The sequence below is a fragment of the Tenrec ecaudatus genome, chromosome 1, assembly GCF_050624435.1.
Source record: "Tenrec ecaudatus isolate mTenEca1 chromosome 1, mTenEca1.hap1, whole genome shotgun sequence".
Taxonomy (NCBI): Eukaryota; Metazoa; Chordata; class Mammalia; order Afrosoricida; family Tenrecidae; genus Tenrec; species Tenrec ecaudatus.
Window position 1 is genome coordinate 252,376,203 of NC_134530.1, and position 24,010 is coordinate 252,400,212.

Here is a 24,010-nt window from a genome sequence, read left to right on the forward strand (position 1 = left end):
CCCATGTTTGCCTGGTCCAGTGCATCCCAGTTCCCAACCTGGTAGTGTTTCTACCCTCTCTTGTTCCCCTCACCTCACACACCTTGTTATTTTTCCTATGCTCTGGGTGACTCCCCACCCTACCCCTGCTGACATGAGGAGCTAGCATACGCCTGCTACAGTCTCAAGTTTGCCTCATCCAATGTTTTTCCCAACCCATCCAGTTAACAATCCCTATCTCTGGATTTTTGTTTTTCTTTGCCTTGTGCTCTGATCATGCTGCTGCTGACCAGAGGAACTGGAAAGCTCCCACCACAGTACCATCCTTGCTCATTTCAAAGCACCTCACCTCCACCCAGGCATTGCTTCCTCAGTTCATTTTTCCCCTTCTCCCCACTGTTAGCGGTTTCCCACTAATTCCTCTCTCATGGCACTCAACAAAGCCAACGACCCCCACATGACCCAGCAGGGAAAATTCCAATAATAACCGCACTATGATGTCACAATCACAGTATACACACACACACACAAACACACAAATCATAAGGAACTGTAAACCACCCAAACTCAATGAATTATGGTAGAAGAGGCCCTTGAATGACATGAAATATCATACTGAAGAATGGTGTTAGTTTCCTTCAACAAATGGGAAACATGTTTATGAGAACTATGGAAATAATTGAAAAAAAATGGAAACCCTACCCCAAAATGGATACTAAAAGATAAACAAGAGCATTATAGAATCAGACATGATAAAAGACCTGAGTAATAGAATGCAAGAAAAAGAAAACCAAATTAGTGAGCTCAAAGAAAATTTTTCTGACTAAAAGCAGCTAGAGAAACAAGTAGCACAAAAAAGTAAAAACATCTGAATAAAGCCTACAAATGATATAGGATATCAAGTGGAACAGTTTACGTCTGTGTCAGTCTGGGTAGACCAGAGAAACAAATTCATGGAGACTCGTGTTTAAGACAAGAGTTTTATATAAAGGGTAGTTGAACATTAAAAAAGCATGCCAACACAGTCCAGTCCATAGTCCAATATTAGCCCATATGTCCAATACCAATCTATAAAATCCTCTTCAGACTCACGAAACACATAGAGTGACACTGAATGCAGGATGATTATAGGCCAGTGGGTAGAAAGTCTTTGGATTCAGTGTCATTGTAAGCACCCCAGTGCTGGCAGGAGTCTCCACATGGCTTCTCCAGGTCTGGGGTTCTGGCTACATCAGGGTTGGTCTATGTGGCTTCTCCTCAGAGATGTCTCGCAGGGATTCAGCCTTCTCAGTAGAGAGTCTCCAAGAAAGTGTTCAGTGAGAGAGAGAGTGCCTCCAGCCTCCAAGAAGGAATACAGGAATTCTGAAGTTTCAGGAGAAGGCATTGCCCACACAGAGGCCTCATTGGCTACGATACGATTGACAGACTAGACTCTACTCCTTCATTCATAATCCTCTCAAATTGACACCAGATTATGTAATTACCACAACGTTTCATCAGGATTCCAGAGCAGGAAGAAAGAAAAAAATATAGAGAAAACTGTACAAGTAATCATGGAAGAAAAATTCCCTAACACAATAAGGAAGGGGAAAATAACTATTAAAAAAAAAGCTGTGAGAGCTACCAACAAGATAAATTTCAAAAGAGAAACATCAAGGCACATTCTAGTCAAATTCTCCAGTTTCAAAGAAAATGAGAGTATCCTGAGACTAGCTATGGATAAAAAGAACAGTTGGCTACAAAGAAAAATCAGTAAGTGTAAGCTCATATTTTTCATCAGAAACTATGTAGGCAATAAGTTAATGGAGTGACATATATAAAATCCTGGAAAGAAAAAACAAAAAACTACCAACCAAAAATCTTAGATCCAGCCAAATTATCCCCTAATAGAAGGAAGAAATGGCTCTCACTCTCTCACTCACTCACTCTCACGCTCTCACTCACTCATTCACTCTCTCGTTCTCTTACTCACTCACTGTCACTCACTCTCTCACTCGCTAATTCACTCACTCAATCTCTCACTTACTCTCTCACTATTTCACTCTCACTCTCTTATTCACTCACTCTCTCACTCATTCACTTACTCACTCGCTCACTCACTCACACTCTCACTAATCCACTCAGTCACTCTCTCACTCACTCACTCACTCACTCACTCACTCACTCACTCACTCTCTCACTAATTCACTCACTCTCCCACTCTCTCACTCACTCTCACTCTCACTCTCTCACTCACACTCTCATTCTCTTACTCACTCACTCACTCTGTCACTCAGTCACTCACTCACTCTCTCAATCACTCTCTCTCTCATTCTCAAAAAAAAAAAAAAAAGAGAAAACAAAGGGAGAAATGAAGGGATTTCCAGAGAAGGAAATATTAAAGGAATTTTTAAAAACAAGACCAGCATTACAAAAAAATACTAACAGGGAGCACTATGGAAAAACAATCAACAACATTAAACAAACCTGAAACCATCATCCTGGACAGTACCACCCATAAACCAATACAAATGAAAACAATTGTAAAGCAATACAGAAATAGAGCAAGAGAAAACACCAATCAAACCACAAAAAGACTACAGCACACATTCACGCATAGAAAAATGACAACAGTAAACACAGATAGATCTATAAGAAAACAAAATGTCAATGAATTAAGTGCACCGAAAGACAGATAGTAGAAGACTGGAAAACAAGACCCATCAATTTTCTACCTACAAGAGAATCACCATAAACATAAAAGAATAGACCAAAACTCAAGAATGTATAAGAATATTCCAAGCAAATGGCAACCAAAAAAATGCTGAAGTAGTAATATTAATCGCCAATAAAATATATTTCAAGGCAAATAACATCATGAGAGACAAAAAGTAACTGTTTTAGTCTAGGTAGACGAGAAACAAATTCAGGGAGACTCCTACATGTATAAGAAAGAGCTTTATATACAAGAGCAATTGAATATTGTGAAACATATCAGCCCAGTCCAGATCAAGTCTTTAAGTCCGCTATTAGCCCATTTGTCCGATACCAATCTATAAATTCCTCTTTAGACTTATGAACCACACGCAATGACACCAAATGCAGGAAGATCACAGGCCAGTGGGTAGAAAATCTTGAGGACCCAGTGAAGGTGAAAGTATCTTAGCACTGGTGTGAGTTTCCACATGGCTCCACCAGCTACCAGAACTCTGGCAGCATCAGCATAGCTCCATCAGGATCGTCATCAGTAATGTGCCACAGGGAATGTGTGAGTGTCCCACCTCCAGCGAGCTATTTATTACCTTAGTGCCTCCAAATGAGGTCATCAAACTGTGATGTGATTGACAGGATAAACTCCACCCCTTCACTCTTAAGTCTTAAATTGACAACAGATTATGTAACTACCACAAATACATAGCTTTGGGGAACATTCCGGGTTTTGGGGGGGGGGTACCCTCTTGTATGTATCCATAAAAACCACCATTAGTCTGTCAGTTTGCCGTACCGTGGTAGCTTGTGAGGTGCTGTGGTGTTGGAAGCTATGTCACTGGTATTTTAAATACCAGCAGTCACCCAAGCAACAGGCTTCAGCATTGCTTCCAGACTAAGAACAGACAACAAATAAGGAACTAGCTGCCCACTTGGAGGCAGTAGTCCTGAAAACCTTGCAGAAAGAACTGAAATATTACCAAATACCGAAGGCCCAATAAATGGAAGCACACCATTCTTGCAGTCAGTGCCTGCTTAAAGGCACTTGGGTCAGAGGGCACTCAGAGGGCACTTGGGGCTCTTGGGTCAGAGGGCACTCAGAATGTGACTGAAGGGGAGCTGCTTTCACAGAGTGGAGTCCAGCATGGTGACAGGAAGGGGGAAAAGCCAGTGAGATCTGAACCTCGGGATCTTTTGGGCTGATGAGACAGGACTCAAGGTAAGGAGAAACAACTGCAAAAATCTATTAATGATACCAGCTTAGAGTGTGCAAAGTAAGAGTCTAGGGAAATTGGATGTCGTCGAAAATGAAATGGAACACATTGATATCATAGGCATTAGTGAGCTTAACTGGGCTGATATTGGCCATTTTGAATCAGAAAATCATATGATTTACTATGCTGGGAATGACACGAGGAATGGCATTGGATTCATTGTCCAAAAAGGACATTGCAAAACTGATCCTTGAACAATGTATAGTTGTGTGTGTGTGCGCGCGTGCGCGTGCCAATATGGCACCTGTAAGAAGATATGGTTGGAGTTTAGTCTGTCTATCAAGTTGCAGCATGATGACCCTTGATCATGTAAGTGTGAGACACTAGGAACTGATCTATCTCCCTTCTCCTTCTTGCCTTCTGTATCTGGCCACTGACACAGAGCTGCCGGAACTCTGCCATGTTTCCACCTTGGATTCAAAGGACTCTACAGTTCAGCCTGTGATCTTCCTGTATTCTGCATCATTGCATGTAATGGGTGACTCTGAAGAGGGACTTAAGGACCTAGTATCTGACTTATGGCCTTGAGTTGGACTGGGCTGGGATGCTTTCTTGATAACTAATTACTTCTTTATATTAATTGCTTTCCTATACATATATGAATGTCATTAAATTTGTTTTTCTAGTCAACCCAGCCCAACACAAAATACAATACTGTTTGCAATAGGTTTGTATCTATCTGTCTTCATGGACATCCAATCAATATGACTATTATTCAAATTTTTGCATCAACCACAAAAGCTAATTATAAAGAAATTAAAGAAGTCTACCCGCACTTTCAGTTCTAACTTGACCAAACTTGCGATCAAGATGTATTGATAATTATTGCCAGTTGGAATGCAAATGTTGGAAATAAAGAGGAAGAAATAGTTGTTGGAAAATAGAGTCTTTATTAATTATTCTGTTGATGGACTTTAGGGGCTGTTTTCTACATCTGTCTATTGTGAACAGTGATAATAGTGAACAGTGATAATATGAACATGGGATTGTAAGCATCTTTTCTTGTTATGTCTCTTACAACTTTAGGAACTGCTGGCACAATTGTTTTGGGTAGTGCTGTTTTGCTTTCTACAATGATTGCACATATTTACAAACCCATAAGCAGTGTATGAGCATTTCAATCTCTCTGTACACTTTCCAGGATTTACTGTTTTCATTTTTTTTAACAGTCGGTTGTCATTGTTGGTGATGTCATTATGATATCTCAAAGTTGTTTTGAGTTCCATCTCCCGGATGGCTAGTGATTGTGAGCATTTTTTTTCATGTTTTTTGGCCATTTGAAAATCTCTCTCTCTCTCTCTCTCTCTCTCTCTCTCTCTCTCTCTCTCTCTCTCTCTCTCTCTCTCTCTCTCTCTATGTTCATGTCCTTTGTCCCTTTGGATCAGGTGATTTTTTTTTGTTGTCCCTGAGGTATTGAAATGTCTTGTAGATTTTAGAGATTAGTTCCTTGTCCATTGTGTCATTGCTAAATATTTTTAACCAGTTTATGGGCTCACTTTTTACTCTTTCATGCACATACGTGTCGAATTTTCAGTATGTTCCAGTCATCTATTTTGTCTTCTACTCTGTGTTTCTTTCGTTATATTTGACAGTTATGTCTAGACCCTTAGGCTTATCTCTATTTTTGCCCTGATGATATTTATAGTTTTGGGATTTACACTTAAGTCTTTGATTCATTTGGATTTCATTTTTGTACATGGGGTGAGGTATGAATCTTGTGTCATTCTTTAGCAGATATACATTTTTTCTAAGGTAAGAATTTATTTGCAGGTACCTTTAAAAATAATTTTATTGGCATATAATTAACATTTTATTGTTCAATCGTATTAAAAAGAGTTGTGCAATCAATTTCAGAACAAATTTTTACTCATTGCTGTTAATGCCCCATTTTCCCCAATCTTCCCTGTCATGCACCTTAGTAATTATTAATCCAGTTACTGTCTCTATAGATTTACAAATCCTGAATTTCATATACAGGAAATTATATAAAATACAAACAAAAAATCAACAATGACAAAACAGAACAGAGAAAAATTCTAATAGAAAAGAAAGAACAAAAATATTAACAACAGAAACACCTTCATAAAGGGAAACTAGTGCTGAAGGCTAAGAAGGAAGTCCATGCCCCTCCCAAAACTAAGTAAAAGCAAAGATGTTCAAGACCAAGAAGGTTATGCTGAAAGGCATCCACAGCCTCAAAAAGACCACGAGGCTCAGAAAACTCAAAACTCTCACTGCCATGGAGTTAGTGCTGACTCACAGTGACCCCCTTATGGTTTTCTGGGGCTGCAACTGTGTTTGGGAGTAGAAAGCTCAGTCTTTCTCCCGTGGCTGTGCTGGTGGTTTCTAATTGTTGACCATGAAGATGGAAGCCCAATGCGCAACAATCGCACCACCAGGCAGCCCAAATACCCTTGGAAGAGCGCCCCAGGAACAGAAAGCTTGATCACTATGCCATCATCAGGTTCTCCCTGACTACTAAGTAAGACATGAAGATAACACTCTTGGGTTCATTGTGGATGCCAAGACCAACAAGCACCAAATCAAACAGGCCATGAAGGAGCTCTATAACACTAACATAGACAAGGTCAACACCTGATAGCGTAAAGAAGGCGTATGTCAATTGGTTTCTGACTTTGATACTTTAGAGGTTTCCATCAAAATCAGAATCATCTGAACTGAGTTTAGTTGGCTAATGCTAAACATACACTTTTCAATTAAAAGAAAAAGAGAAAATATCAATGATAGATTGTTACATTTTAACCTAAGTACTTTACAATGCACTCTGTCGGATAGCAGGGTATTTACAACCCTGAACTATGATCAGAGGGCATTCACTAGAAATTTAACCCATGGGGGGATCCTGCAAATGGATTTTTGGCTTCCACTGTTGTCCATAGGCTTCTGCAAATTGGGTGTTCAGAACTGAAGCTCTGATATCGTTCCCTCCTTTGGATTTAGATTTTATTATTTACAATCTTTGGATCACACAGGCTTGTGTGCTTCTTCCACGTGGACTTAGTTGATGTCTCACTTAGATGGCTGCTTGTTCGAAAAGAATACTTAGAGACTGCTGACGCTATTCTTTCTGATAGTGGGCACCATCTGGTTTCTTACCACACTTTGCCAGAGTCTCCATATCTGCAGTGATCTCTTCATGCGAGTGGATATTGATTAGGGCAATGCTGTAAGAACTAATTGTTCTTAGACTGAGGCTAGAATTAAGTATGAGCCTAACATCCATTCATATGTCTATGGTTTAAATGTCTCTGGTTCATCTTAGACTGAGGCTAGAATTAAGTATGAGCCTAACATCCATTCATATGTCTATGGTTTAAATGTCTCTGGTTCATTTTAGTGACATCATTATCATTTTATGAGAACATAATCATAACTCATCCCTCTAGGGCATAAAGCGATTCTATTAATAGTATCATTAATTTATGGAGATCCAATTTTGCCAGCACAATTTGTTAAAGAGATTGCCTCGTTCCCATTTCAATTTTTGTACCTTGTTGGAGTACAATGGCCTGTAAATGGATGGTTTCTGCTTTTTTTATTCTGCTCCATTGGTCTATGAGCTTCTCATTATCCCAGTACCAGGTTGCTATAACTACTGTGGCTTTGTAATAGGTTTTGAGATCTGGAAGTGATAGCTTTCCTACTTTGTTCTTACACTTAAGAAGTTCTTTGCTTATCCTAGGACTCTTCCTTCTCCATATGAGGTTGTTAATTAGTTTTTCCATTTCCTTAAAGAATAAAGTTAGGATTTTGGATCAGAATTGTATCTGATAAATGCATCCATACAAGTACAATTAGAGTTCCGAGGGGTAGAGTGGGGAGGGGCGTAATGTGGAGCTGATTTGCTATCAAGAAGGGAGAAAATGTTTTGAAACTGATTGTAGAACAATTATATAATACTACTTGATGTGATTTCACTATGGAATGATATATCTGTATTAGCTCTCAATGAAATGGTTTTGGGAAAAAATTGCATTGTATCTATATATAGCCTTGGATTGTATATATATTTTCACTATATTAAACCAATTTATTCATGAACATGGATATTCTTCCATTTGTGTAGGTTTCTTGGTTTCTTGTAATAATAATCTGTAGTTTTCCTTGTATAAGTCTTTTGTCTCTTTGGTCAGATTTATTCCTAAGTTTTTCATCTTTTATGTGACTATAGTGTTTTTTGTTGCAAATTGTATGTAAATTGTTTTCTTCATATTTTAAGAGCTCTCTTCCAAGGTTCACAGGAATTAGATTGCTTTCTGCTTGTTAATCTTGTATCTGCTACTTACTGAATCTCTCAATTGTTTCCAATAATCGTTTTATTGACTCTTTGAAGTTTTCTACATATAAAATTATATTGTCTGCAAATAATGAGAGTTTCTCGTCTCCCCTCTCCATGCCCCAATTGTATCCCCAATTCTACTGCCATTGGATCCACAAGACTTTCCACCCACTAGCCTGTGATCTTCCTGCATTTGGCATTATTGCATGACTGCATGAGTCTAAAGGTGGAATTTATGGACTTGTATTGGACATATGGGTGAATATTGGACTTATGGTCTTGATCTGGACTGGGCAGGGATGTTTTCTTAATGTACAATTACTCTTCATACCAAGCTCTTTCCTACACACATATGAATGCCTATGAATTTGTTTCTATAGTCTACCAAGACTAACACAGCATTTAAATTTTTTACACCTTAAAGTATTCTCCATGACACAATGCACTTGTCAAATCTGTGGTTCCATTCTTGAAAACATTTTTCAAACTCATCTATTAGGATGGCTGATAGCCCCTCCCTCGTTTTTTTTTCTTCACCTCTTTTACGTTTTCAAATCACTGTCCTTTCATGTCCCTCTGCGTTCACAGGAACAAAAAGAAGTTGCATGGAGTGAGGTCAGGTGAGTACAGCGCATGGGGCAAGAGAGGTATGCTGTTTTTTGCCACAAACTGTCACATTGAGTTGACTGCATGAGCAGGTGCATTGTCATGGTGGCAAAACCAGTCCCTCGTCTGCCACAAATCAGGCCTTTTTTGTCACACATGGTTATGCAATCTTTTCAGAATCTCTAAATAGAAAGCTTAATTAACAGTCTGACCTAGTGGAATGAACTCCAATGCACCATGAGTCAACATTTTCATTCATTCCGGAAGTTCAGGAAGTTGGTGGATGTCCAGAATGAGGTTTGTCATCAATCAACATTTCACCTTTTTAAAAATGAGAAAACCACTCGTACTCTTGGGTTTTTCCCCATAGTGCTGTTCAACATCACAAAGTTTCCTCAGCATTTTTCCAGCGCAGGAAACTAAATTTCATAGCTGCACGCTGTGCTCTTAAATCGGCCATCACAAAAAACAAGGTTCGAACGAAATTGCTTTTATGAAAAAAATTTGCTGTGACCAGAGAGAACCTTCCCAGGCAGCGCCAATGGGTGCACTAACTCAGAGCGAGTTGCCTGATGCTCGCCTCCTGGGAAGAATGCGTGCTATGAAAGCTCCACCTGCAGAGCATTCTTCTAGGGTTTTGGGGTTGTTGCTTTTTAGTATACCCTTGTATGTATTATATTCCTATGTCTGAAGCATTATTTAGAAGTATACTAAAACAAAGCTAAATTTTAATAGTGATTAGTTTTTATTTTAGAACTTACTATTTATTTTCAAATGCAGCAAATTAGAAAATATGAATGATTAGAACTGTCATTAAAATTTCAAATTATTTTCTATTTTGTCACAGTCTGGAAAACAGCCAAGTGATATAGCAGTCTGGACAGAAAATATAGTTTACCTTGGCTACAGAAGAAATAAAGAAGCGAGCAATTCACTTAGATTTGAGAAGCTAGCTACTACTTCAAAACTGAAACAATTTTTACGTCTCCCAACATTTTCTACTTTGACTGTGCACTGTGTTGAGTATACGGTACAGCCTGTGGAAATATCTATATTTTTAAATTACTACACCACAAACGCTTCCAACAAAACTATTATTCTGGTATTGCATAATGAAGATTCAAAACAATGGATAATACAAGACTTTTCCTTAGTAGTCACTATGGACACTGCTTTAGTTCCACGTTATTTATATTCAGCATTACCAGAGTTACTATTATATGACAAACACAGAGTCTATTACAGTTACAATAATTTCACAGAGACTGGAGTTTTACAAACAACCACAGGAGAAGAAAACCTATCAACAGTAGCACAGAACAGCACTATTCATTATGTTTACATAGGTGAAGTATTCTCATCCTTCAAAAATTATCCTAGATTTCATGATATCTTCCTTACGTAGATGTAACAATTTTTAAAATATTACTATTTGATACTTTTTATGACTAAAGATTCGTGCTTTACCATTTAGAATATTATAAAAGATTTTCAATTTTTGAAAAATTTAAAAATTCAATTAACAATAATTACGTTTTCACAGAGTGGGAAGTTGAAGGTACTTTTTCAGAGTTTCATTGTGTTTAGTCAGCAGATGCTGACTAAATAGCATACCTATGCATCTTCAGCACGGGAGGTCATTCAGTGTAGGGGAGTGAGATCTGAATTCAAATCCATGAACTAGTCTTTTAACTTCTCTTTGTTCTCATCTGTAATATTGTACTCTTGTGTTCATTAGAATTGAATTATATTAAAATGCTTCTCAAGTGGAAACTTCTAATTGATAGCAATTATTCTTGCTCGTAGGAGACACTGGGTGACAGTGTTTTATTCTGTTGTACATAGGATCACTAGGAATTTGAATTAAGTCAATGGCACATAACCACATTAATGAATACTTTTTATGAATGAATACTTTTAACAATCATTGTGATGCCATCTCTCTTCAATTTCTCATGTTTGGTGTAATAGACCACAAAATTGTCTCTTTCAAAATGACCAATACCAATGCATGTAATCCCATGATTGCTTAGCATGTCAACACTTATAAATTCCATTTAATTTGATGACTTCTAATTTTTCAAGTTCACAATTCACACTTTCTATTTTCCCATTATTAGTGCATGTCTACAGCTTTTTGTTTTAATTTTGAATCATACTAACATCTATCCAGAATAAGATCTATTCTGGAGTACAACGGTGATAAAATAAGATCTGTACACCTACAAGGAGGATCAGTCAGTATGACTACTAGTCATATTTACTCAGCAAACAATGATTCCAAAGATGAGGAAATTGAAGATGTTTACCAATTTCTTCAGTCTGAAATTGGTGAGATATGTAACTAAAGTGCATTGATATTAAGAAGGATCAGCAGTTAGAAAACATGGTGGTGGTGATGGTAGTAATAGAAATGACACTGCGCTCATATGATAGAATTTTTACAAGGCCAGCCACTGGTTCATTGCAAATACCCTTTTTCAGCAACATAAATGGTAACTATACACATGGGTCTTGCTGGAGGGTATACACAGAAATCAAATGATGGAGATGATGAAAACCTCCAAAAGCATCAGTTAGAACAAGAACAGGTTCAGAAAAGACCAGCAAGTTCAAATTGAAGTTGAAAAACATTACAAAGGAGCCCACAAGAGCCAAACTATGAATTGGCATATATTCCACCTGAATTTAGAGTTCATTTCAAGGATAAATTTAACTCATTGAACACTAATGACTGGAGGTCAAGCAAGTTGTTGGATTACAACAAGCATGTCACACATGAAGAAGTCAGAGCGTCATCTAAAAGACAGTAATGAATGACAAGACCAAAATGCATGTCAGAAAGAGTCTGCAACTTTCCCTATTTTAGAATGTAAGGAAGTGAAAGCAAAAGGATCAAATAATGTAAAAGGGCTAAACAGAAGCTTTCAAGGGGTGGCTCAAGAAAACAAAGCATTACAATGAAACATGAAAAGACCTGGAGTATGAAACCTAGAATTAAAAAACATGTGTGGCATTTCTCAAGTTGAAAGGACTAAAGAAAAAAGTCAAGCCTTTATTTCCAGTATTTAAGGATTCCATGGGCAAAAAACTGAGTGACATAGACGCATCAAAAGAAGATGGAAGGAATATAGAGTCATTATACCAAATAATCAGTCATTTCAGGAGGTATGGTTAAGACTAAAGAAAGAAGCTCATTGGCAAAAAAGAAAAGAAAAAAAAGTCTCTGGAAATTGACAGAATAAAAATTGAAGTGTTTCAACAAACAGATGTGGCCCTGTAGTGTTCATTTGTCTATGCCAAGAAATTTAGGAGACAGCTGCCTAGTCAAGCAACTACAAGAGATCCTCAGCTGTGCCCAGTCCCACGAACAGTGAGCCAACAGAAGCAGATATTGTCAAACAATATAACAATATCACACACAAGTAAATTTATTCTGAATATAATTTTAAATGGTCACTGTGAAACAGCCACAGGAAACTACCAAAAAAGTCAAACCAGGTTCATAAGAAGACAGGGAATGTGGAATATCATTATTTATATCTGATAAATCTTAGCTGAAAGCAGAAAATACTAGAGAAATGTTTACCTATGTTTTATTGACTATGGAAAGGCATTAGGACATGGGGATCATAATAAACTATAGATAACATTGGGACACATGGGAATCCCAGAACACTTCATTGTACTCATTTAGAATCTCTACGTAGACTAAGGCAGTCATTCAAATAATACAAGGGGACACTAACTATTTTGATCTGTATGCTGAGCAAATAATCTGAGACACTGAACCATATGAAGAAGAAAATTACATCAGAATTGGAAGAAGACTTATTAACAACCTGAGATATATAGATCATACAACCAAGCAAAGAGGACTTGATAAAAATCATTTACTGATAAAAATCAAAGTCCACCACCTTTAACATATGTGACATGTTAGCATAAAAATAATTTTTAAAATTCTCACAACTGGGCCAATAATAACATCACAGCAAACAGAAAAAAATGAAGTTTTCAAGGATTTCATTTCGCTTGAATTCACAAGCAATGCCCATGAAAAGAGCAGTCAGGAAACCAAACAAAGTATTTCTTTTTTTTTTTTTTTTTAGTATAAGATTTTATTTTATTTTTTTTTCTTCTTTTACATTTTATTAGGGACTCCAACAACTCTTACCACAATCCATACATATACATACATCAATTGTATAAAGCACACCCATACATTCCCTGTCCCAATCATTCTCAAGGCATTTGCTCTTCACTTAAGCCCCTTGCATCAGGTCCTCTTTTTTCCCCCCCCCTCCCTCCCTTTTCCCCCCTCCCTCATATGCCCTTGGTAATTTATACCTCGTTATTTTGTCATATCTTGCCCTATTCGGGGTCTCCCTTCCCCCCTTCTCTGCTGTCCCTCTCCCAGGGAAGAGGTCACATGTGGCTCCTTGTAATCAGTTCCCCCTTTCCAACCCACTCACCCTCCACTCTCCCAGCATCGTCCCTCACGCCCTTGGTCCTGGAGGTATCATCCACCCTGGATTCCCAGTATCTCCAACCCTCATATGTACCAGTGTACAGCCTCTGTCCTATCCAGCCCTGCAAGGTAGAATTCGGATCATGGTAGTTGGGGGGAGGAAGCATCCAGGATCTGGGGGAAAGCTGTGTTCTTCATCGATACTACCTCACACCCTAATTAACCCATCTCCTCTCCTAAGCCCCTCTATGAGGGGATCTCCATTGGCTGACACTTGGGCCTTGGGTCTCCACTCTGCACTTCCCCCTTCATTTAATATAATATATATATACACATACATATATACATATACACATAAATACACATACATACACACACTTATATCTTTTTTTTTTTTTGCATGATGCCTTATATCTGGTCCCTTGGGCACCTCGTGATCGCACTGGCCGGTGTGCTTCTTCCATGTGGGCTTATTTGTTTCTGAGCGAGATGGCCGCTTGTTCACCTTCAAGCCTTTAAGACCCCAGACACTATCTCTTTTGATAGCCGGGCACCATCAGCTTTCTTCACCACATTTGCTTGTGCACCCATTTGTCTTCAGCGATCCTATCCTGGAGGTGTGCAGTCAATGATATGATTTTTTGTTCTTTGATGCCTGGTAACTGATCCCTTTGGGACCACTCGATCACACAGGCTGGTGTGTTCTTCCATGTGGACTCTGTTGCTTCTGAGCTAGATGGCCGCTTGTTTATCTTCAAGCCTTTAAGACCCCAGTCACTATCTCTTTTGATAGCCGGGCACCATCAGCTTTCTTCACCACATTTACTTGTTCACCCATTTTGGCTCCAGCTGTTGTGTCGGGAGAGTGAGCATCATAGAGTTCCAATTTAATAAAAGAAGGTATTCATGCATAGAGGGAGTGTTTGAGTAGAGGCCCAAGGTCCTTCCGCCACCTTAATACTTGACCTATAAATATAGACACAAAGATCTATTTCCCCAACCTCCTATATATATTTGCATGTACATGTCTTTGTCTAGACCTCCATGAATGCCCTTTGACTCCTAGCTCTTTCCTCCATCTCCCTTGACCTTCCTCCTGCCCTACTACCATGCTTCATTGCCACCTGGGCTAGAGTATACCTCTTCTCTAAGCAACCTTACCCTTGATCATTTCCCACCAGGCCTGCCACTCCCCCTTCTCTACCCTTTGGGGTCCCATGTTTTTCCCTTGTCCCTGGGTTTGTTAACACCACTTCCTTACCCCCCCCTACCCCCCACCCCAAGTCCCCCCGGAACTGTCGGTCCCGTTGTTTTTCATCCAGATAGTTCATCCAGCCTGTCCTATTCAGACAGACCTGTGGAGTCACTAACATGCACGAAAACTAGACAGAGGAACACAAAGCAACAGTATATAACCAGACAACAAAACAACCAAAACAAACCACTGAAAAAGAACAGAACAATGTATTTCATTGGAAATTTTGTTTTAAAAGATTTCCTGAAAGCATTAAAAGCAAAGCTAACACTTTGAAGACTCAGATGTGCCTTACCCAAGTCATGGTATTTTCAACTAGCTCATATGCATGTAAAAGCTGGACAATGAATAAGAACGATGCCTTTGAATTGTGGTGGTGGTGTATTATATTGAATATACCATGACTGCAAGAAAAACAGTCATGTGCTGAATGCTTCGTAGAAGGAAGAATGGTGTATGATGGTTAGGATTCATGTCAAGTATTCTTGGCTAAGGGTTGGGATGGGCCCAAACCTAAAAATCAGGTCGCAGCCAGATGACACCTCCTTGGGGATGTGAACTTTTATAAAAGAGAGAGACCTAGTGGATCTGATTTCTTTTTGTCCCTTTACCGTATGCTGGAGCTGGATCCTGCATCTAGTTTATAGAGTTCCTGTCCTGTCACCTACAATTAGTGGAAAACCGACAGTGGATTGACTTTAGATTCATTTACCTTACCCCTGCATCCATCCGTCTGTGGCCCACTACTCCCGCCTTCATTCTGCTTCCTATTCAACAGCTTCCACGGCTACACAAATCAGGAGAAGCCTGATGTGAAATGGATTGGATTTACCAACTTCTACAACTGTGTAAACCATTTCTCTATGAATCACTTTCTATTTAGAAATACATATACAAACATCACTGGCTTTGCTTCTCTCGATAACCCATCCTGACACATGGTACAACTTCATCTCATGTATTTTAGTTATGTTCATTGGATGGACTACTGTCTGGAAGAGAACATAATGCTTGGTAAAGTCAGCCAAAAAGGAAAATCCTCAATGAGATGGATTGACACAGTGCTTACCACAGTGAATTCAGACATAAGAGCAATTGTGAGGATGGCATAGGTATTGACAGGGTTTCAATAGTTTGTACAGTGTCACTACGAGTCAGACAGACTCACAAGCACCTAACAACAACACAAAAATGAATGAACCTGACAAGATAGGCCATTGTTTCTAGCCACCTCCATTAGCACTAGACTGATAAGCTGTAGACTGCTGACTGAAAGGTTCATGGTTCAAATCCATCAACTACTATGAGGGGAAGGATGAGGCTCTTGTGAAGACTTGCTGCCTCAGAAACCATATATAGGCTTGCTATGACTTGAAACTGACTCGGTGGCAATGTTTTTTGGGTGGTTTTTTTTTTTGGGGTGCTACCTAATAAAATTTTTATTATGCTCATTTTATTATTATATAATATTTTCTCTGTAAAAGATGTGCATAGTGTGAAATAGTGAGAATAAAGGGGGAAGTATCCAAAAAGAACACTGCCCTACGCTGAAGTGGGAGAGAAGTTCTAAACTTGCATACTCTAACTGACTCAAAGTACTCAAAGGGGCCTAAAAAATAGAATTAAAAGGTAATGGAATTTTCCCAATAATTTTTTGAAGCCCCTTCATATAGATAGTCATAAAATAAAGTATTCTAGTTAAAAGTATATTTAAATGACTTAACAGACTTATGATTGTTTGTTATAACCCAAATTTGTCTCTTTTTTCCAGATTATTATGGAAACATTATAGTAAAAATGGAAAATAATATAATGTTTCACACCAAGCCTAGTATTAAAGATGTAATACAGCTACATGCATGGACAAATACGACAATTAAAACATTACTTGGCTCAACTTTTTTTGGTAATTTTTACATTGTAACCAGTGTTGAAAATGGTATGTTACACGTACAGTCATACCCTTTAAAACTTGAATTACAAAGTATATATTTTAAATATAGTGAAGTTTGTCCCTACGTTACATTTTATAGTAGTCTTGTTGGCATTACTTTCACATTGGACAAGAAAGAGATCTTATCATTTTGGGCTCAAATTATTTATCCAGAAAATACTGGCATATACATTATTATGGAATCCTATGGTCCAAAACTATTAGAAGTGAAGAAAGAGGTGAAAAATGAAGTTGTCGTAGGATACTGCACTAAAACCATGGTAAGTTAATATGTTTAAATTTCATCATTTGGGATATGGATATGTATATATGCATAAGTATAAGTTAATGTTGTTGCTTTTTTTAAATGAATTTCCCTTCTAGATTATCTGGGAAAATGTTGAGGAATATGAGAATTTTTAAAAAATCATTTTATTGGGGGCTTGTACAACTCTTATCACAATCCATATGTCAAGCACATTTGTACAATTGTTGCCATCATCATTCTCAAAACATTTGCTTTCTGCTTGAGCCCTGGGTATCAGGTCCTATGAGAAGTCTTATAGTGAATTCAAATGCAATTCTGATGATCCATTAATTCCTCAGCCCAAGATTTCATTTTCAACATCAAAGGTCCCTTTACCACATCAAAACACTTTTAATTCTTTCCAAACTGCTTAGTTGTTGATTTTATTGTTCACGTTCTAGTTTGTTTGCATTTTTAAGCGTGGCTTTTTGTAGAATAGTATTGGTTATTTGAGTCATCTGAGTATTATCTAAGCTATCTAAATTCCCTGGGTGGTGTCTGCACTCAGCCACCTAATGGCACTGTGGAAGAACATCCTGATGGTCAGCCTCCGTAAAGATTACAGCCAAGAAAATTCTGTGGAGCCCAGTTCTACTCTGTAACACATGGGTCACCACAAGTCAGAATTGAGTCAATGGCAACAGATTTTTTAAATTATCTGTTACCTACTGTAGCATAACAAATTACTTCAAAAACTGATCGTCTTCAAACAACATTTTATTTCCTTACAATTTTATGGGCCAACAACTTGGGCAGAGAATAAGTAGGTAGCTCTACCGACTGCATCTAGAATCACTCATATGTGGTCATCTGCTAGTTCATTTGGGTGACTCACATGGCAGATGGTTAGTGCGAGCACTGGTGTGCTGGACCAAGGGGCATTTGCTGGAGTGCTTATCTCCACAGCATTTGCCTCTTATCCTAAGAGTAGACCTGGTGTCCTCAGGGCAGTGTTCCAAGTTACAAAGAGCAGCAGATATAAAGGCATTTGAAGCAAACAAAAAGAGAAAAGGGTTATACTTTTTTGCAGTATCGGGCAATTTATTTACTCTATTATCTGGCCTCAAAATCCGCATTTAGTCTCATGGTTTTTCTTTCCAAGAATTGGATGTATACTATGTTTTTTGACCATTTGCAACTCATCCCATCAAGAACAAATTATATAAATGCCCAAGGGCAACAAAATATATTAAAAATTAAAATAAAATACTAGCTCTATAATTTATTAGTTGATGACATTGGCTAAAGTTTTAAATCTTTTTGTGCCTCAGTTCTCTCTAAAGTGAGTATGATAATAATAGTACCTATCTCAGAAGGTTGTTATGAAAATTATAGTCATGTACTTCATAAGGTCCAACTGCAAATAGAACCCATGAGGGTCCCCTAAGGTTCTAGTAGAGTTCAGACAGAGGGAGAACACAAGGGCTTCCTCCACACAACACGTGTCAGTCATGTCTTTTGTATACAAAGTGATTACATTTTGTATAGTACACATGTAGCCTATAATGCATATTGTCTTCATAGTCATGACATTGCCTTATGTATGTACTGTATTTTGTTTCTAAAAATTTTGTTTTACCATATAATGTCTATGCTTTGATTCATAGGCAGCAGCATACACTCTTGAGTACTGCTCATCTCTTGAGCACCGTATCCTTATCACTCTAATTGTTTTTAGAAAAGACAACCATGAAGTGCATCATGGATCTTTTTTTTAAATCGTTTTATTGAGGGCTCATACAATTCTTATCACAATCCATACATGCATCCATTGTGTCAAGCACATATGTTCATTTGTTGCCATCGTCATTCTCAAAACATTTGCCTTCCACTTGAGCCCTTAATATCGGCTGCTCATTTTCCCCTTCCCTCCCCAGTCCCCCCTACCTCATGAACCCTTCATCATTCATAAATTATTATTTTGTCATATGTTACACTGTCCAACGTCTCGCCCTGCTCTCTTGTCTGCTGTCCATCCCCCAGGGAGGAGGCTATACGTAGATTCTTGTAATCACATTCCCTCCACCCTCCAGGCATCGCCACTCTCACCACTGGTCCTGAAGGAGTCATCTGTCCTGGATTCCCTGTGTTTACAGTTGCTCTCTGTAACAATGTACATCCTCTGATCTAGCCAGATTTGTAAGATATAATTGGGATCATGATAGTGGGGGAGAGGAAGCATTTAAGAACTAGAGGAAAGTTATATGTTTCTTCGTTGTTGGGCCAGCTAAATTCACTCGCTCTCTTACTCTCTCACTATTTCACTCTCTCACTCACTCTCGCACTAATTCACTCACTCTCTCATTCTCCTACTCACTCTCTCATTCTCAAAAAAAAAAGAGAGAGAGAAAAAAAAGGGAGAAATGAAGGGATTTCCAGAGAAGGAAATATTAAAGGAATTTTAAAAAACAAGACCAGCATTACAAAAAATACTAACAGGGAGCACTATGGAAAAACAATCAACAACATTAAACAAACCTGAAACCATCATCCTGGACCCATAAACCAATAAAAATGAAAAATGCTTCTAAGGAGCATTCTGATTTTACTTCATCCCAAACAGGTTTGCTTGTTCTTCTAGTCGTCCTGGTACTTTAGATACTCTTCTCTAATGCCATAATTCATATGTATCTATTCTTATATGGTTTTCCTTAGTCATTGTTCAGTTTTCACTTGCAGATGAGGGAGTGAAAATATCATGCCTTGGGTCAGATGCAGTTTAATACTGAAGTGGTTTCCTTTGCTCTTCAACACTTTAAAGACATTTTATGCAGCAGATTGCCTAATGCAATATGTCATTTGATTTCTCGGCTGCTTCTTCCATGAGCATTGACTAAAGGTCCAAGTAAAATAAAATCCTTGACAACTTCAATCTTTTCTCCATTTATTACGATCTTGTCTATTAGTTCATTTGTGAAGATTTTTGCTTTGCATACATTGAGCTTGTATCCATACTGAAGACTGTGATCTTTAACCCTCATCATCAAGTGTTTCAGGTCCTCTTCAATTTCAGCAAAGCAAAGCTGTGTCATCTGCATATCACAGGCTAATAAGCCTTCCTTCGATCCTGATGCCACATTCATCTTCATCTAGTCCTGACTCTCAGATTATTTGATCAGTGAACATGTTGAATAAATATGATGAAAATGTAAAACCCCAACACACAGCTTCCTAGATCTGCATTATTCTTTTATTTTATTCCTGGTTATTTCATCTTTTGGGTAGCCACTGTAAATTGTATTGCCTTCTTGACTTTCTTTTCAGAGTTCTCCATTAGTACACAGGAATCCAATTGATTTGCTGAACTTTTCACTTAGTTTCAACAATATTTTTGTTTTGGGGGTGTTATACATATAAGATCATGACACCTGCAAACAGAGTTTTATTTCCATTTTGCCCATTTAAATACCTTTGATTTCTTCCAACACAATCTTGAATAAAAGGAGTGGTAGAAGGAAACCTGGTCTGATTCCATTACCCAAGGAAATGCTTTTAGGTTTTCCCCACTGAGTGAGATGTTGGCCATTGGTTTTGCTTCTGTGGTCTTTATTGTGTCGAGAAATTTCTCCTCTTTTTTAAAAAAATCATTTTATTGGGGGCTCTACAACGCTTGTCTCAATCCTTACATCCATCCATTGTGTCCAGCAGATTTGTACATTTGGTACCATCATCATTCTCAAAACATTTGCTTTCTACTTGAGCCCTTGACATCAGCTCCTCATTTTCCCCCTCTCTCTCTGCTCCCCTCTCCTCATGAACCCTTGATAATTCATAAATTATTTGGTCATGTCTTATACTGTCCGATGTCTCCTTTCACCCACTTTTCTGTTGTCTGTCCCCCAGGGAGGCTATATGTAGATCCTTGTAATCGATTACCCCTTTCCACCCCACCTTCCCTCCACTCTCCTAGTATCGCCACTCTCACCACTTGTCCTGAAGAGAGCATCTGTCCTGGATTCTCTGTGTTTCCAGTTCCTATCTGTACCAGTGTAAATCTTCTGGTCTTGCCAGATTTGTAAAGTAGAATTGGGATCATGATGGGGGGTGGGTCCCTTCTATTCTTGTCTTTTGAGTACTTTAATAAAGAACGGGTCTTGGATTTGATCAAATTCCTCTTTTGTATCAATTGATATGATCGTAGAGTTTCATTTTAGTTATGTAGTAGCTTGCATTGTTTTTCTAATGTTGATCTATCTTAGCATACTTGGTATGAATCCCACTGGATCATGATGTAATTGTTTTGTTTCAAGGCTTCTATTGGCCATGATATTATTGAGAATTTTTTCATCCATGTTCACAGGCCTTGTTCCAAAGACTACTTCTTGGTCTATTTACAGATTCTGCATAAGCATAATTAAGAGTTCTGAAATTTCCATTCTTCATAATATTATTCATAATTTGTTATGACATACACAGTCAAATGCCTTTACATAGTCAACAAAATAGAAGCATACACATTTCTGTTATTACCTTTTTGTTTGTTTGGTTGGTTGTTTTATTGGGGACTCATACAACTCTTATCACAATCCATACATATACATACATCAATTGTATAAAGCACATTTGTACATTCATTGCCCTCATCATTCTCAAAACATTTGCTCTTCACATCAGCCCCTAGCATCAGTTCCTCATTTTCCCCCTCCCTCCCCATTCCTCCCTCCCTCATAAACCCTTGATAATTTGTAAATTATTATTTTGTCCTTTCTGTTATTCTTTGCTTTAAGCCAAGATCCATCTGATGTCAGCAATGTCATCTCTCATCTTCTGAACTATGCTTGAATTTGTGGTAGCTTCCTGTATTGCTGCAGTTGTGTTTTTCATTATCTTCACAAAAATTTACTTGCATGCTGCATTAATGATAGTATTCAACAATTTCCACATTCTATTTTGTCACCTTTCTATGAAATGTGGAAATTTTTTAATCTCTTCCAGAAACTGTCTTAAAAATTTCTTGGCATAGGTGAATGAGTGCTTTCAGTGTTTCACCACTATTGAAATATTTCAATTGGTATTTCATCAATTCCTGGAATCTTGTGTTTCGTTAATGCCTGTAGTGCTGCTTGATCTTTCTTCAACACCACTGGTTCTTTTCTTTTTTTCTTTTTAATAATTTTATTGGGGGAATCATACAACTCTTATCACAATCCAGACATCCATCCATTGTGTTAAACACATTTGTACATTTGTTTCCCTCATCATTCTCAAAATATTTGCTTTCAACTTGAGCCCTTGGTATCAGCTCTTCATTTCTTCCATCCCTCCCCTACCCTCCCTCCCCCTGATAATTTGTGAATCATTATTTTTCCATCTCTTACACCAACCAATGTCTCACCTCACCCACTTTTCTATTGACCATTCCCCAGGGAGGGGGTTATATGTACATCCTTGTAATCAATTCCCCTTTCTACCCCACCTTCCCTCCACCCTCCTGGTATTGCCACTCTCACCACTGGTCCTGAAGGGTTCATCTGTCCTGGATTCCCTGTGTTTCCAGTTCCTATCTGTTCCAGTGTACATCCTCTGATCTAGCCAGATTTGTAAGGGAGAAGTGGGATCATGATAATTTCAGGGGAAGAAGCATTTAAGAACTAGGGGAAAGTTGTATGTTTCATTGTTGCTACACTGCACCCTGACCGGTTTGTCTCCTCCCCATGACCCTTCTGTAAGGGGATGTCCACTTGCCTACAGATGGGCTTTGGGTCCGCACTCCGCACTCCCCCTCATTCACAATGATATGATTTTTTTGTTCTTTAATGCCTGATACCTGATCCCTTCAACAACCGTGATCATACAGGCTGGTGTGCTTCTTCCATGTGGTCTTTGTTGCTTCCAAGCTCAATGGCTGCTTGTTTATCTTCAAGCCTTTAAGACCCCAGACGCACCATCAGCTTTCTTCACCATATTTGCTTATGGACACATTGTCTTCAGTGATCAACACCACTGGTTCTTAATCATATGCTATCTCATGAAATGGTTGAATGTCAATCAGTTCTTTTAAGAACAGTGACTCTATGTATTCTTTCTATCTTTTCTGATGCTTTCTGCATTATTGAATATTTTGCCCAATATTGCAACTCAATTTTTCCTTCAGTTCTTTCAGCTTGTGCTATGCTTTAAAACTATAGGCCTTGTAATTTCCTGTGTCCATTATAGTGGATTTACTGGAAATGATTTTACTCTGAGAATATAGGATCCTTATGACATGCTGAAAATTTAAGTGAAACATATCCCCCAAAGAAATAAATAACATAATGCTATACAAAAATTACATGAGCATGCACCCAAAAGTTACTTATTATAAAAGAGAAAAGAGGCAGATAATTCATTTTAGTCTCAATAATGACAGACAATACAATATATGCAATAATTTAGAACTCTCAATGAAGAAATAAAGCTCAGAGTCAAGACTATTGCAAAACAAAGAAAATGCTATAAATTGGCTAACCTTGAAATGAATGAAAGATAGGAATAAGAATATTACTTTGACAAATGAGAAGAGAGTCAATATACAAAAAAATTCTGGGATGATATAGAATTAGAAATAGCAGTGCAATAAAGTATATCTAGTATGAACATAATTAAACCCAAACTAAACCCCATGCCATCAAGTGAGTTCCAACTCATAGAAACTCTACATAGGGTTTCCAAAGCTAAACTCTTTCCAACAGTCCATTGCCTCATCTGTCCCCAAGGAGAGGCTGATGGGGTTGAGTCACTGACCTTGAGGTTAGCAACCCAGTGCACTTATCTGGTACCACCAGGACTACTAAGACGCATAATTGGAGTTTCTGAAATAGAAGAGAAAAAGTAGTGGGGACAAGTGTTTGTTTGTTTCTCAGATAAATGAATACTTTAAAACTGCCTTAAAAGTATACCTTGTCAACACAAAACAAAACAAAAAAAGTGTACCTGTGTCCTAGGAAAACTTGGTTTCAAGTCATCGACATTAGCACGGGCCCTAATAACAGCATTAAGTATGGTATGAATGTGGACCCACACCTGTTTTCATGCTTTACAAAAACCTTTTTCTTTCTTTCTCCCCACCACCTTTAGTCACTGCATCTTATTCAGTATGCAAATTATGAGGAATCATTGGATTATTTCATGTTGCAGTAAGTATGATTTCTAGAAGGACCTATTCAATATTAAATACTAATCAGGCTAGTGAATTGTAGATATTCAATCACTTAAATG

The 24,010-nt window shown here is 38.1% G+C and overlaps 1 protein-coding gene across 1 annotated transcript in view; it reads left to right on the top strand.

Annotated features, from left to right (window-relative positions):
* CATSPERE (catsper channel auxiliary subunit epsilon) overlaps positions 1 to 24,010 on the top strand; it is a 134,807-nt gene that overhangs the window by 19,467 nt on the left and 91,330 nt on the right. Inside the window, exons 4-6 of the mRNA XM_075542684.1 lie at positions 9,695 to 10,193; positions 16,345 to 16,787; positions 23,870 to 23,928. Coding sequence (XP_075398799.1) covers positions 9,695 to 10,193; positions 16,345 to 16,787; positions 23,870 to 23,928 — 1,001 coding nt within the window. The remainder of the gene's footprint in view (positions 1 to 9,694; positions 10,194 to 16,344; positions 16,788 to 23,869; positions 23,929 to 24,010) is intronic.